Source organism: Phacochoerus africanus, chromosome 1 (genome assembly GCF_016906955.1).
Source record: "Phacochoerus africanus isolate WHEZ1 chromosome 1, ROS_Pafr_v1, whole genome shotgun sequence".
In the NCBI taxonomy this organism is placed as follows: domain Eukaryota; kingdom Metazoa; phylum Chordata; class Mammalia; order Artiodactyla; family Suidae; genus Phacochoerus; species Phacochoerus africanus.
Window position 1 is genome coordinate 111,899,260 of NC_062544.1, and position 13,137 is coordinate 111,912,396.

Below are 13,137 nucleotides of genomic sequence, written 5' to 3' on the forward strand. Positions count from 1 at the left end.
AAGGCTCCCCAGCGCGTGGGCTCCGTGTCCTCGCGGATATCCCAGCCCTTCGGACACGATATGCAGCCCAGGAACTGCGCCGCCGCCTCGGGGGAACCCTGCTGTGCTAGCCGCGGGAGAGGCTACTGTGTTCTCGGATGACTTCACCTCACTACTGATTGTTACCCTGTCCCATAGAACTTTCTCTCACAATGCGTATGTTCTGTACCTTTGAGTAACCCTTGACCACTAGCCACCCGTAGCCCTTGAGCATTTGACTTATGGATAGTGCGACTGAACAACCAAATGTTAAATTTTGTTTAATTTTTAAGTTAAATAACCGTGTGTTGTTAGTGACTACCGTATTAAACCTTGCGGATTTAATGTAGGGTTTTGAAACTAAGTTGCTGATTCATATTTTTGTACTAAGTTTTCTTCGGAGATGTAGATTTAGTAAATGACTATTTAGCGCTAAATATTATATCTGTAGTAAACATCGTTAGATCCACCAAAAAGTTTTTGTTTTGCTCATGTCAACTTTAAACTGAGAAGTCTTCCGTTTCAATTCTTTAGCACGGAGTGGTTGTCAGGTCTTCTGAACACGTGACTTTGGGGGTGGAGTGGGAAGTAGTTTCAGTTATTCCTTTTCTTTTTTTTGTCTTTTTTTTTTTGCTATTTTTTTGGGCCACTTCCGTGGCATATGGAGGTTGCCAGGCTAGGGGTCTAATCGGAGCTGTAGCCGCTGGCCTACTCCAGAGCCACAGCAACGCGGGATCCGAGCCGCGTCTGCAACCTACACCACAGCTCACGGCAACGCCGGATCGTTAACCCACTGAGCAAGGGCAGGGACCGAACCCGCAACCTCATGGTTCCTAGTCGGATTCGTTAACCGCTGCGCCACGACGGGAACTCCAGTTATTCCTTTTCTGTTTGGGATGTAGGGATAGTATTTAACATCCAGAGGAAATCAAACCGTTATCATCTGTTCCGTTAATAAGGCAATAACGTACTGGCCCCCTTAAGCAGTGTCAGTATTCTTTCAAGTAGAATAAAGTTTATTTAACTTTGAAAAGGTAACAAAAATTAAGATTTTATTTAAGTCTAGAGTTAGAACACTCAGTAAGTATGAAATGGTGTTCTTCTTTTTGGAAGGGAGCCTGATGTTTTCCCCTCCTTCTTGAGTATTAAGTTGATGAGAAACCTGTGGGCAACCCTTAAAGCCCAAATCCTGGAGAGAAATCCGGAGAAAGTGAAAACCTTGCTCTTTCATTGTAATTCTGGAGGTGGCTTTGTGAATAGTATTAGGCTCTCCGGGAGAGTGATGGGGAGTTAGGAGTCCTCATAGGCCACGGATCTGGTGAAAGTGTGACACTGGACTCTACTGGTTGGCAGCAGTGTGGACCTGGGCAAGTTATTTAATCTTTTTGAACTCTTTTCCTCATTTATAAGAAGGAGATGATAGCTACTTTGTAGGGTTATAAACATTTAATGAGAATGAATCTGACCTGAAATTGGTGTCATTAAATGAAAGCTATTATTGGTAGTGCTATTTTGCAGATGGGAGCAATATTTATAATGCCGTTTATGCTTATTTGCCCAGTAAGCAGTATCTTATGTAAAAATGCAGATAAAAGTCAAATTTTAGGAATGGAGTTCACATTGTGGCTCAGTGGGTTAGGAACCCAACAGTGCTGGTGAGGATGAGGGCTTGATATCTGGCCTCTCTTAGTGGGTTGAGGATCCGGCGTTGCCACAAGCTGCAGTGTAGGTTGCAGATGTGGCTTGGATCTGGTGTTGCCATGACTGTGGTGTAGGCCTGCACCTGCAGCTCTGATTCTGCCTTTAGTCTGGGAACTTCTGTATGCCACAGGTGGGGCTGTGAAAAGAAAAAAAAGAAAAGTCACATAGCCCTAAACATGTCAGAAGAGAGGTGGGAAATGGGTGTTAACATTACCTAGTGGGCATTCTGTTGGGGACTTTTTTTGTTGTTGTTTGTTTTTTAGGGCCACACCCACTGCATATGGAGGTTCCCAGGCTAGGGCTTGAATCAGAGCTATAGCTGCCAGCCTACACCACAGCCACAGCAACATGGAATCCGAGCCACATCTGCAACCTATACCACAGCTTATAGCAACGTGGGGATCCTTACCCACTGAGCAAGGCCAGGGATCAAACCTGCATCCTCATGGATGCTAGTCAGATTTGTTAACTACTGAGCCACAATGGAAACTCCTGCGGCATTTTTTTATTTGAAAATAATTTTTTCATGAATAGAGATCTGAAGTATTGGCAGTATTCTCTTAAGTGTTAGATTACCACAGTAGAGATGACTTTAGAGTAAAAGTCCAGTTTAAGTCAGTTGCAATTTGCTTTGTCATTCTCTATGTAACATTTAGGATTGAAATTGTGGTAATTAATTTAGGGAAGCTGAAAAATAAGAGTGAAGTGGTAGGCTTTCAAACTGAGGGAGGGAACTGGGTATTCGTTTTTACCACCAGTACTCCACGTTAAATTATTGTCAGATGTTTAACTCTTTTCTTACAAGGTCATGTCACTCTTGTCAATATGTAATTATATCATATGGGTTTCTGTGGGACTTAAAATAATTTCTGGTCCCTTGCTGCTTGTCCTTTTAAATGTTTACTTTTTAAAAAATAAATTAGCAAATTTAGGGTACCAATTTAAAAGTATATAAATAGAATTATATCTCTTTATTTTAGATGGAAATTATACAATATAGGCTATTTGGGTGACATCTTCCTGAAAGATCTTCAAGAATTACAGGTATTTTTAATTTAAATTTTAAATTTTAATTAAATTTTAATTTTCTCCTAAAGGAAAAAAAAACAGTTGAGTTCAATTGTGATTAGGTGGTTCTGCCATACAAAACAATTCATTAAAAGTCAAATTGCGGAGTTCCCGTCGTGGTGCAGTGGTGAACGAATCCGACTAGGAACCATGAGGTTGAGGGTTCGATCCCTGGCCTTGCTCAGTGGGTTAATGATCCCGCGTTGCTGAGAGCTGTGGTGTAGGCCGCAGACGCAGCTTGGATCCTGCGTTGCTGTGGCCCTGGCGTAGGCTGGCGGCTACAGCTCCGATTAGACCCCTAGCCTGGGAACCTCCATATGAAGCAGGAGCGGCCCAAGAAATGACAAAAAGACCAAAAAAAAAAAAAAAGTCAAACTGCAAGTATGTTAACTGTCCTCTCATTAACGTGACTTTTTTAAAAGAAAAATTCGAGCATTTGTACGTAACATCAGACAATGATATTTTTATAATATCATTAAAATGTAACTTGGGAGTTCCTAAGGTTCATCAGGCTAAGGATCTGCACTGTCACTGCTGCAGCTTGGTTCACTGCTCTGGGGTAGGTTTGATCCTTGGCCTGGGAACTTCCATATGCTGTGGGCTTGGCCAGATGAACAAATAAGTAAAATGTGGCTTGGTAGTCCTTTTGACTGGCCATATCTTCAGGACACATTCATTTAAAAATTTTGGTTTTAATTATAGTTGACTTTTTTTTTTTTTAACTTTTTTGACCTTACCACAGCATATGAAGTTACCAGGCCAGGGATCAGATCCAAGCTGCAGTTGATACCTAAGCTGCAGCTTCGCCAATGCAGGATCCCCATCCCACTATGAGGGGCTGAGGAATTGAACCTGCGTCCCAGTTGTGCCATAAGGGGAACTCCTGTGGTTGATTTTTTTTCTTTGGAGAGATTATCAAACAGGTTTTTTTCTGTTTTTGTTTGTTTGTTTTTTTGCTTTTTCAGGGGGCACCTGTGACATATGAAAATTCCCAGCTAGAGGTCAACTCAGAGCTACAGCTTCTGGCCTACACCACAACAACAGCAATGCCAGATCTGAGTCTTGCCTGTGACCTACACCACAGCTCATGGCAACACCAGATCCTTAACCCACTGAGCAAGGCCAGGGATCGAACCTGCATCCTCATAGATACTAGGCAGATTTGTTTCTGCTGAGCCACCACAGGGACTCCTAGTTTTATATTTAAATCACTATTTAAATATACAATGATACTGTTCATTGGAAATGATCACATGAAGTAGTTCTTGTGTAGAGAAATTAATGGGTATTTGCAAAAATCTTCTCTGAGATGAAATTTAGGCTTGTGATTGTTTTGCTTTCTAAGCTAGTAATCTCTTCATTTTTATGTAATTGAGTAACATTTTGATCTGTGAGGATTTTTCAGTAGCTAGTTGCATTTGATCTCTTATTTCTTCATGATAAGTAGATTCTGGCTTTTCCTAGCTGTGATCCTATGAAAGCAGAATATTTAGTTTTCTTTTATTACTGGGCCAGTTTCTTTGCCTCTTAGTGCCCCTTTTAAAGGATTAAGTAGAACCTTTTAAAATAGAAAAATCAGTTAACTTTGCAGATAGGAGGAGGAGGTTGAAGAACTATTTGACTTTTATTTTTTCTATACTGTGCACCTTTTCCCCCATATATCTGACAGTGATGTGTGTAAAACAATATTATTCTTTCCCTAGATATTATAGTGGGAAGGAACTGTCTGTGTCACCTCTCAGTGGGGCATGATAGGCTAAGAGATTTTAAACTTTGGTAGTTCAGCCTTTAGGTTGTTTCCCCTGTGGGCACCAGCTATGGGGATGTGCTTCTCTCTTAACTCTGGCAGGAGGGACGCATCCATGGGGGTTTGACTCCTTGACATAGAGCACACAGCCTTACTCTTTCACACCAGACCCTTCATGTGAAGTTACCATCGTTAACTGCTTCTGTCCATCTGGGAAAGGGTCTCCCTTTGAAAGCCTGGGCAGGGAGATGATGATGAGGTTTCATGTATGAGAACAAAGTTAGAATAGGCCATAGAATGCAGGTAGGACTAGGGCTGTGCTGTTTTCATTTTTCTTTTTCTTCTTCTTCTTCTTTTTTTTGGGGGGGGGGGATCTTTTTAGGACCACACCTGAGGCATATGGAGGTTTCCGGGTTAGGGGTCGAATCAGAGCTAAAGTTGCTGGCCACAGCAACACTGGATCCGAGCTGCGTTTTCAACCTACACTATAGCTCACGGCAATGCTGGGTCCTTAATCCACTGAGCAAGGCTAGGGATCAAACCCATATCCTCATGGACACTAGTCAGGTTGGTTAACCACTGAGCCATGACAGGAACTCCACCATTTTGATTCTTGAATGGTTTCTGTTATAACTTTTCATAGTGAAAGTTAATTAACACTTATTTTTTTCTTTTCCTCCCTTAGAAGACAAAAACACTAATGTATTTGAGAAAGTGGTAAAGTTTAGGGGGAGGGGGAAAAACCTGCTCTCCTGATCTGCATCTTGGCTGGATGTTAAGATGTCTGTGGACATGAATAGCCAGGGGTCTGACAGCAATGAAGAGGACTATGACCCAAATTGTGAAGAAGAGGAAGAGGACGAAGACCCTGGGGACATAGAGGACTATTACGTGGGAGTAGCCAGCGATGTGGAGCAGCAGGGGGCTGATGCCTTTGATCCTGAGGAGTATCAGTTCACATGCTTGACCTACAAGGAATCCGAGGGTGCCCTCAATGAACACATGACCAGCTTAGCCTCTGTCCTAAAGGTGAGCAGTGTTGTCAATTTCAAGAATAATCCCCCCAATTAAATCTAAATATGAACTGTTGCTAACGTCTCCTCCAGAATGATTGACCTGTATCTTGAAACCAAATTTAAGTATATGTTGCATCATCTGGACACATTCGATGCATCTACTTTGTTTGCTAATATGTACATAGCTAAGACCCTCAGATTCCCAAACTACTAAAAATTAGAAGGAGTGGGGTGGATTTAGGAAAGATAGTCCAGAAGTATGTAGAAGCAAAACTGCATAGATTAACACTTGTTTGAGAAAGTGTCATGAAACTTTCTGAGGTAAGATAGGATAAGCATCAGAATCACCATATTTAGAGTTCCTGCTGTGGCACAGCGGTTAAGAGTCTGACTGTAAACATAGGATGCCGTGGAGGCGTGGGTTCGATCCCTGGCCTGGGACCTTCCGTATGCTGTGCCGTGGCCATAAAATAAAAAATAAATCAATAAAATAAAAGAGTCACCATTTCAGACACACTCATGTATGGGTGACTGATAAATGTCTTAAGAGAGGTACTCAGATCTGTCGGTTTGCCCTGAATAATCAGTGCTTCTGGGCTAATGATCTTATTTATTTCATATACTGATGACTAATGTTTGATGTTGAAAGAAATTTTAGCAGTAACTAAGAATGAAATAAGTTCTTAGAGCTTGTATTTCATTGATTTTTGGGGGAATTGTAAAATGGAAATTTTATAAATTAGCAAAATTGGTTATTCTAGCAAGCATCTTACTTTTTAATACTTAAGCTAGCATACTTTTCAATGTCTTGCACCTCAGGCCACTTATTGTCCTCACTGTGTACATTTCATACTATGTAATATCCCACTAGTATGTAGTATACTCACATAGAACACTATGGTACTATGAAGATTATTACAGTCATTTAGACAGTTTCCCAGCATATTTTTCTCCTCTGATGGTGGCCATTATGTGAAAGTGGGGACATTTCCCCTACTTTATTGTTTTCACTGACTCTTCTTCCAGGAACTGTTACATGGATTTTGTTGTTTGCTCAAATTAAAGATCAGGAGCACATCAGAAGTTCCCATTGTGGCCCAGCAGAAATGAATCTGACTAGTATCCATGAGGGTGTGGGTTTGATCCCTGGCCTTGCTCAGTGGGTTGGGGATATGGTGTTGCCATGCGCTGTGGTGTAGGTCGAAGACGTGGCTTGGATCCTGAGTTGCTGTGGCTGTGGAAAGGGCTGGCAGCTGTAGCTTCGAGTCGACCCCCTATTCTGGAACTTCCGTATGCCTCGGGTATGGCCCTAAAAAATAGCAAAAAAAAAAAAAAAAAAGCACATTGCCTTGATTTCAACCAAATATTTTTTTTTGTTGGTATTTAAATGGAAATTACTAGGCTGTGCCATGTATGATTGCTGTGATTATTATGAAAGTTGCTCTATCTACTAGTTGAGGATTTTTTTTCCAGGTGATTGGCAAAGGCTAACTAATACCTTGGATTTGGATACTTGGGGCATTATTAGCAACTAGCTGACAGCTGAAAGCTAAATCCTGTTTTGTGACTTACTCCTAGAAGTGTGCAGATTTCCTCTCTTCTGCTCAGCAGAAAACTCTGAAGAATGGAGACCCTTTGGAACCTCTGGGTTTGGGATTTCTGCACCATAGTGACAGCAAAGCTACTGGGATCTCTGCCTCCCAGGGGTATTTCCCTGGTAGAAAAGAGGCATTAGATCGTTTCCTTCCTCACTATGCATGCCTCTCCCTATCTGGTCAGCTAGTTTCTTTTGCCTTAACCATATTATCCACAGTTTTTGTATTTAAAATTAGAAAAGGAGTTGTCAGCTATGTGGTTTATGTGCTGGAAAGTATCACTTGACTACGATCATGAGGATGTTCCATCTAATGCATAGGAATTCTCAATTTGTCAAGCTCTCTGTGTGGACCTTCTTACCCTGCTGGAGACACCTAAGGACCCCAAGCCCTTTCCTCCTTTTTTTCTTTGTAGTAACATCCATAAAATTTACTATTTTACGTCCTTCCTTCTATTAGGCTGTCATATTGTCAGCCCCCTGGAAAGCCTTCCCTTCATCTACTCAGCTTTTAGTATCCTCAGGACTCCTTCAGGGTCTACCTTGTACTTTCCTGAGTGAGCCTCCTCAAGACCCTCTGAAACACAGTAGTTGCCGCCTCTTTTTTTTTTTTTTTTTTTTCCCAGTGCACTCACAGCATATGAAAGTTCCCATGGATCTAATCTGAGCTGCAACTGTGACCTGTGCCTCATCTGTGGTAACCCCAGATCCTTAACCCACTGTACTGGGCTGTGGTTCGAACCCATGCCCCCTCAGAGACAACACCAGATTCTTATCCCATTGCACCACAGTGGGAACTCCAGTTATCTCCTCTTTTAATCCCAGTTACTGCTCATGTTCATTAGATCACATACAGTGCAGCCTTCTGACTGCTTTATGTTATTTTACCTTTTTACATATTTTTGCATTTCTCTCTGACTAGATTGCCACTTCTTGGAGGGCAGAAACTGTTTTTAACCTTATCTCCCCCATCATTCCTCTCATGGTGTTTCATCAATAGTAGGTATTGAATAATTTTGGGATTCCGGTGGATTTTGTCAACTGTTGATGTAGCTGGTGCTGTTGATGTGACTAGAGTCCTGAGTCCCTGCTGTACATCTGCTACTGTCATGAAAGGGGATTATTCTGGCCTTCAAGATCGCAAAGAGTAGAATGAAAAGAACTTGAAACAGAGATAAAGGAACAGAGACAAAAGAAAGTTGAAACCCAAGAAAGGGTTAAAGAGAAAATGAAACAAAGATGAAAATAATCCATGAAAAATTAGTTGATGGTAAAAGTAGAACTTGGATTTTTTTTTTTTTTTTTGTCTCTTTGCCTTTTCTAGGGCCACTCCATCGGCATATGGAGGTTCTCAGGCTAGCGGTCTAATTGGAGCTGTAGCCACCGACCCATGCCAGAGCCACAGCAACACAGGATCTGAGCTGAGTCTGCAACTTACAGCACAGCTCATGGCAACACCAGATCCTTAACCCACTGAGCAAGGCCAGGGTTCGAACCTGCAACCTCATGGTTCCTAGTCGGTCTCCTTAACCACTGAGCCACGATGGGAACTCTGAGTTTGCAATTTTTTTTCCGTCCCTTACTGAGGAGCATGTTTACACCATTTCCTTTCTGGGCCTGGATGGCAAGGGTCCTGGCTCTTTTGGTGGCTTGGCTGCACTTAAAGGGGGTCAGTGGTGTTTTAAGTGGTTCAGGAATTTGACCAAAGAGGATAGGCAGAAGTGGCTTGATTAAGAATAAAGAAGAAGGAATCACACACAGTCTCCCTCTCTTGGACTGGCTAAAATAACATTGTTTTCATTTTTGAATTTAAAATTTTTTGAGACAAGAAGGAATAATTTTAAGTGCTGAGTTTACAGAATGGTGTTCACAGGTACTTTGGCTACTCTCACTCTCAGGTTGCACATGTCTCTGAAAGTGGAGCTAAGTAGTCATCACCCAGGTCACTACTGATTTTATCTCATTGATCATGGTGCACTTTGCACAACTCTGTGACATACTGAGATATGTAATTCCTTCATATGATTTAGGTGTTATTTAGCTCGTAGGAAATGTGATATGTACATAGTTTAAAATTATAGCCTTATGAACAGCTGTCCGTAAACAAAAGCTAAGTTTGAGGACTGGCGTTTTCCATTGGTACTCTTATCTGTGTTACTCATTTTGTTGTGTTCTGGTGGTTACCTATAAATGAGCCATAGTTTAACATAAAGTTAGGCCTTCTGTTTCCTTTTGGGATTTGAAGTCTCTTAAGTAGAAAAATCCCAGTTTTCTGGGACACTAGGCTTTTGGTTTAGTGAGGGTTCTGGGTGTCAGAGGGTAACTTCCTGTATATATTCTGGGACCAGTTCATAAGTAAAATTATTACTATCTTTTCCTTTTTTTTTTTTTTACCCCAGGGCTGCATCTGTGGCATATGGAAGTTCCCAGGCTAGGGATCATACTGGAGCTGCAGCTGCCGGCCTTTACCACAGTTGTAGCAATGCGAGATTCAAGCCACCATGTCTGTGATCTACACCAGAGCTCATGGCAAAGTTGGGTCCTTAACCCAGTGTGCAAGGCCAGGGATCGAACCTGCATCCCCACAAATACTAGTTGGGTTCATAATCTGCTAAGCTATAACAGGACTTCCGTAAATTAAGATTATTAATTGAGAAAGGAAGTACCCAGGAAAATTAATCAAGGGCTGAGAATAGATAATAGCGAAAATGCTTATCTAATATGAGGGGAAACTGCTGGTGTTTAAATAATGACTAAACAGAGTCATTGTGGAGTTCCCTTGTGATACAGCTGGTTAAGGATCCATCATTGTCATTGCAGCAGCTCAGGTTGCCGCATTTTGAGCTCAGTCTAGTCCATGGAGTTACAGTGAGCTTGTTTGAGTCTTGTGTTGATAGGAGAACCTTCAAGATGGGGTGTGGCCAGCAGTGCAGGCAATAAGTCTGTGGGTCAGTGAAGCATGGGGATGGGAAAGTTATCTGTCTGGGCTGGAGTGTGAAGCTCAGATGTATAGGTAAAAAGGAATAAAATGTAGAAGATCATGAATGTAGCCTAAGGTATCTTTTCTGTTAGAAGAAAGAAATAGATTTTTTAGGAGTTCCTGTCGTGGCTCAGCAGTTAATGAACCCAACTAGCATCCACGACATGGCTTGGATCCTGAGTTGCTATGGCTCTGGCGTAGGCTGGTGGCTACAGCTCTCATTAGACCCCTAACCTGTGAACCTCCATATGCTGCGGGTGTGGCCCTAAAAAGACAAAGACAAAAAAAAAAAAAAAAGATTTTTTTTAAACTTCAGTGCTGAACTGTGCTGCTCCCTTTCTCAAGCCTGGTTCTCCTCAGGTAAGGTTAGAGAAATAAACTGGTTCTTCTGAGTGTTTTTTTTTTTTGTTTGTTTTTTAACTACAGTTCTTCTTGTTTTATGAATTGCTGTATTAACTGTGTTAGAGCTGGGAAAATGTTCCCCAGAACAGTCAATTCTGCCACCATCTTGCTTGAAATTGTTTAAGATCTAGTGCTTGCCATTCAGCAAAATGTGGCTGGAAAATATCTCACATTCTTTTGGAGATAATTTTTCCCTTTTGTGGATGAATCATGAATTTTCAGGACTTCTGACTCCAAGTGCAGAAGTCTTCATAGTCCCTTGATCAAAACAATGTGGTGTCTATACATTTGTCATTTGTAACATGAACAGTTAATATCCTTAACCAAAAAATACCTTATATTTAGCCTTTCTCTCAAGTGACTAGATTTTTGGAAAAGACTTATTAAATCAACTTTCTGGTATCCTGGGATAGCTGAATTTTAAGATTGTTGTACTTATATGTTCATTAAGTAACCAAGTAATGGTTGTTTGGTTTTTCTTTTTTCTTCTTCTCTCTCTCTTTTTTTTTGTCTTTTGTGGCATGTGGAGGTTCCCTGGCCAGGATCGAACTCTAGCCACAGCAGTGATAATGCCATCCTTAACCTGCTGAGCCACCAGGGAATTCCATAATGGTTATGTTCTATTCATGAGAAACTATCTTTAAGCTGGGCCTAGTAACACTAAATGTTTGTATGCTGAGTAGCCATCTGATTTCTATTTTTATGACCTGATGTCAGGTTTCTTTGCATGCTTGTATTCAGTAGAATACAGATTAAATTCCTTTGTTTCTAATAGTTGGTTTTTAGTGGATGTATTGACATACTTCACCATACTTTAGTCTGGAAGTCTGATGTATGTTTTACTGGCATTATAAATTTTATTTTTAAAAATGAGGTGAGAAATGTCCAGGAAGACATTGCGAATTGCTCTAAGTACAGCTAGTACCGGAGTTACCCCTGTCTTGCCAGCTTAGAAATGCTATTGTTATCATTGACTTTGTGTGCTCACTGTGTGCCTGGCACCACATACAGCATGCTCACTGCCTTCCAGAAAATATTCTAGTCTTTTGTTGTGCTCTCACACTACCTTGAGAACCATGTAAATTTACCATTCTGTCCTAATCCTGAACATATTTATATTTAAATTTTCATTGTTGTCATGTTACTACAGTTAAAGAAAGAGTATCATTCATAATTCCATTAACCTAAAATAAAAGTTTTCTTCCTGCTATCCTTCAGGTCTTGCCCATATTCATAGATAATGTTACTCTGCTGCAATTCATTCATTCATTCAACTAGTATTTATTGAGTACCTGCTATGTGCCAGGCACTGGAAATATAGCTATGAACAAAATAATCGAAAATCTATGCCTTGGGCAGCAGTACTTTCTAGTAATCGTGTATATGTATTTATACTGGTTTTTTTCATATGTATTTCAATCATTTCCATTTGTTTCTACTTCATCCTCATAAATTATTTTATGTATAGTACACCATCTTGTTTTTGAACTGTGACTTGCTCAAGTATTCCCCATTGAGCATTTAGGTGAGTATTTATGTGTTACAGCTGTTTGGAGACTGGTTATATTTTGAACATTTTGATGGATGTGGCCTTTATGTCTGTTGAGCCTGGACTAGTAGTCAGATTAACTAGATTCCAGTTCCTTTTCTGCTATTTAATATAATATGACCATGGGTAGTTTCTCAACATCTCTAAACTTTAGTTTCCTCATCTGTAAAATAATGATTATGGAGTTCCTGTCCTGGCTCAGTGGTTAACAGATCCGACTAGGAACCATGGGGTTGAGGGTTTGATCCCTGGCCTCGATCAGTGGATTAAGGATCTGTCATTGTCATGAGCTGTGGTGTAGGTCACAGATGCAGCTTGGATCCTGCATTGCTCTGGTTGTGGTGTAGGCCGGCAGCTACAGCTCCGATTGGACCCCTAGCCTGGTAACCTCCATATGCCGCAGGTGCAGCCCTAAAAAGACAAAAAGACAAATAAAATAAAATAATGGTTATAACCTTATTCACAGTGTTAAATGAGGTAAGGCATGTAAAGTGTTTGTCACAAGAGTGTTCTGACATGGTCATGATGGAAGCAGGGCAAGAGTTGAGTAATGAGAGTGCTGCTTTCACATGTTTGCTGTGGTTCCTTAAAACACATTCTCAGGATTTTGTGTTTTTCATTTTTTAAAGTTTTGTTGAAATATAGTTGATTTACAATGTTGTGATAATTTCTGCTGTACAACAGTGATTCAGCTATACATGTGCACACATCCATTAGAATTGTTTGTTTTGAGTCAGAGAGTAATAGCCACATTGCAGAAGGTTCTGGGAGGTATATTACTAACTGATGGCTCTGAGTGTGCATGTGGTAGTTGGGTCATGTACTTTGGATTCTTTTGCCTTCATCCAGAGCCTCTGATGTTCTTCTCCTGGGACCTACTAATAAGAGAAATAAAAATAACACAAATTTAATTTTGTATTGGGACCAGGAAAAGGTTATAAGGGAATATAGTCTGTTCCTACATTTCTGGTTAACTGCAGTGTTTGGTCTTCTATCTGCATTGACAGCACTCCTTAATGAGGTGCTTAGTTGATTTTGGGGTCCATGTTATTGAAGTACCTC

General features: G+C 40.8%; 1 protein-coding gene across 4 annotated transcripts in view; it reads left to right on the top strand.

Annotated features, from left to right (window-relative positions):
• The window catches only part of ARIH2 (ariadne RBR E3 ubiquitin protein ligase 2), a 50,917-nt gene that overhangs the window by 560 nt on the left and 37,220 nt on the right, over positions 1–13,137 (top strand). For 2 of the 4 annotated variants that reach the window (XM_047773788.1, XM_047773771.1), the window contains exons 2-3: positions 2,700–2,763; positions 5,220–5,563. In XM_047773788.1, coding sequence (XP_047629744.1) covers positions 5,315–5,563 — 249 coding nt within the window. In that variant the 5' untranslated portion in view covers positions 2,700–2,763; positions 5,220–5,314. Of the gene's footprint in view, positions 1–2,699; positions 2,764–5,219; positions 5,564–13,137 lie in introns of those variants that run through there. The other 2 variants (XM_047773781.1, XM_047773798.1) reach the window with 2 other exon arrangements.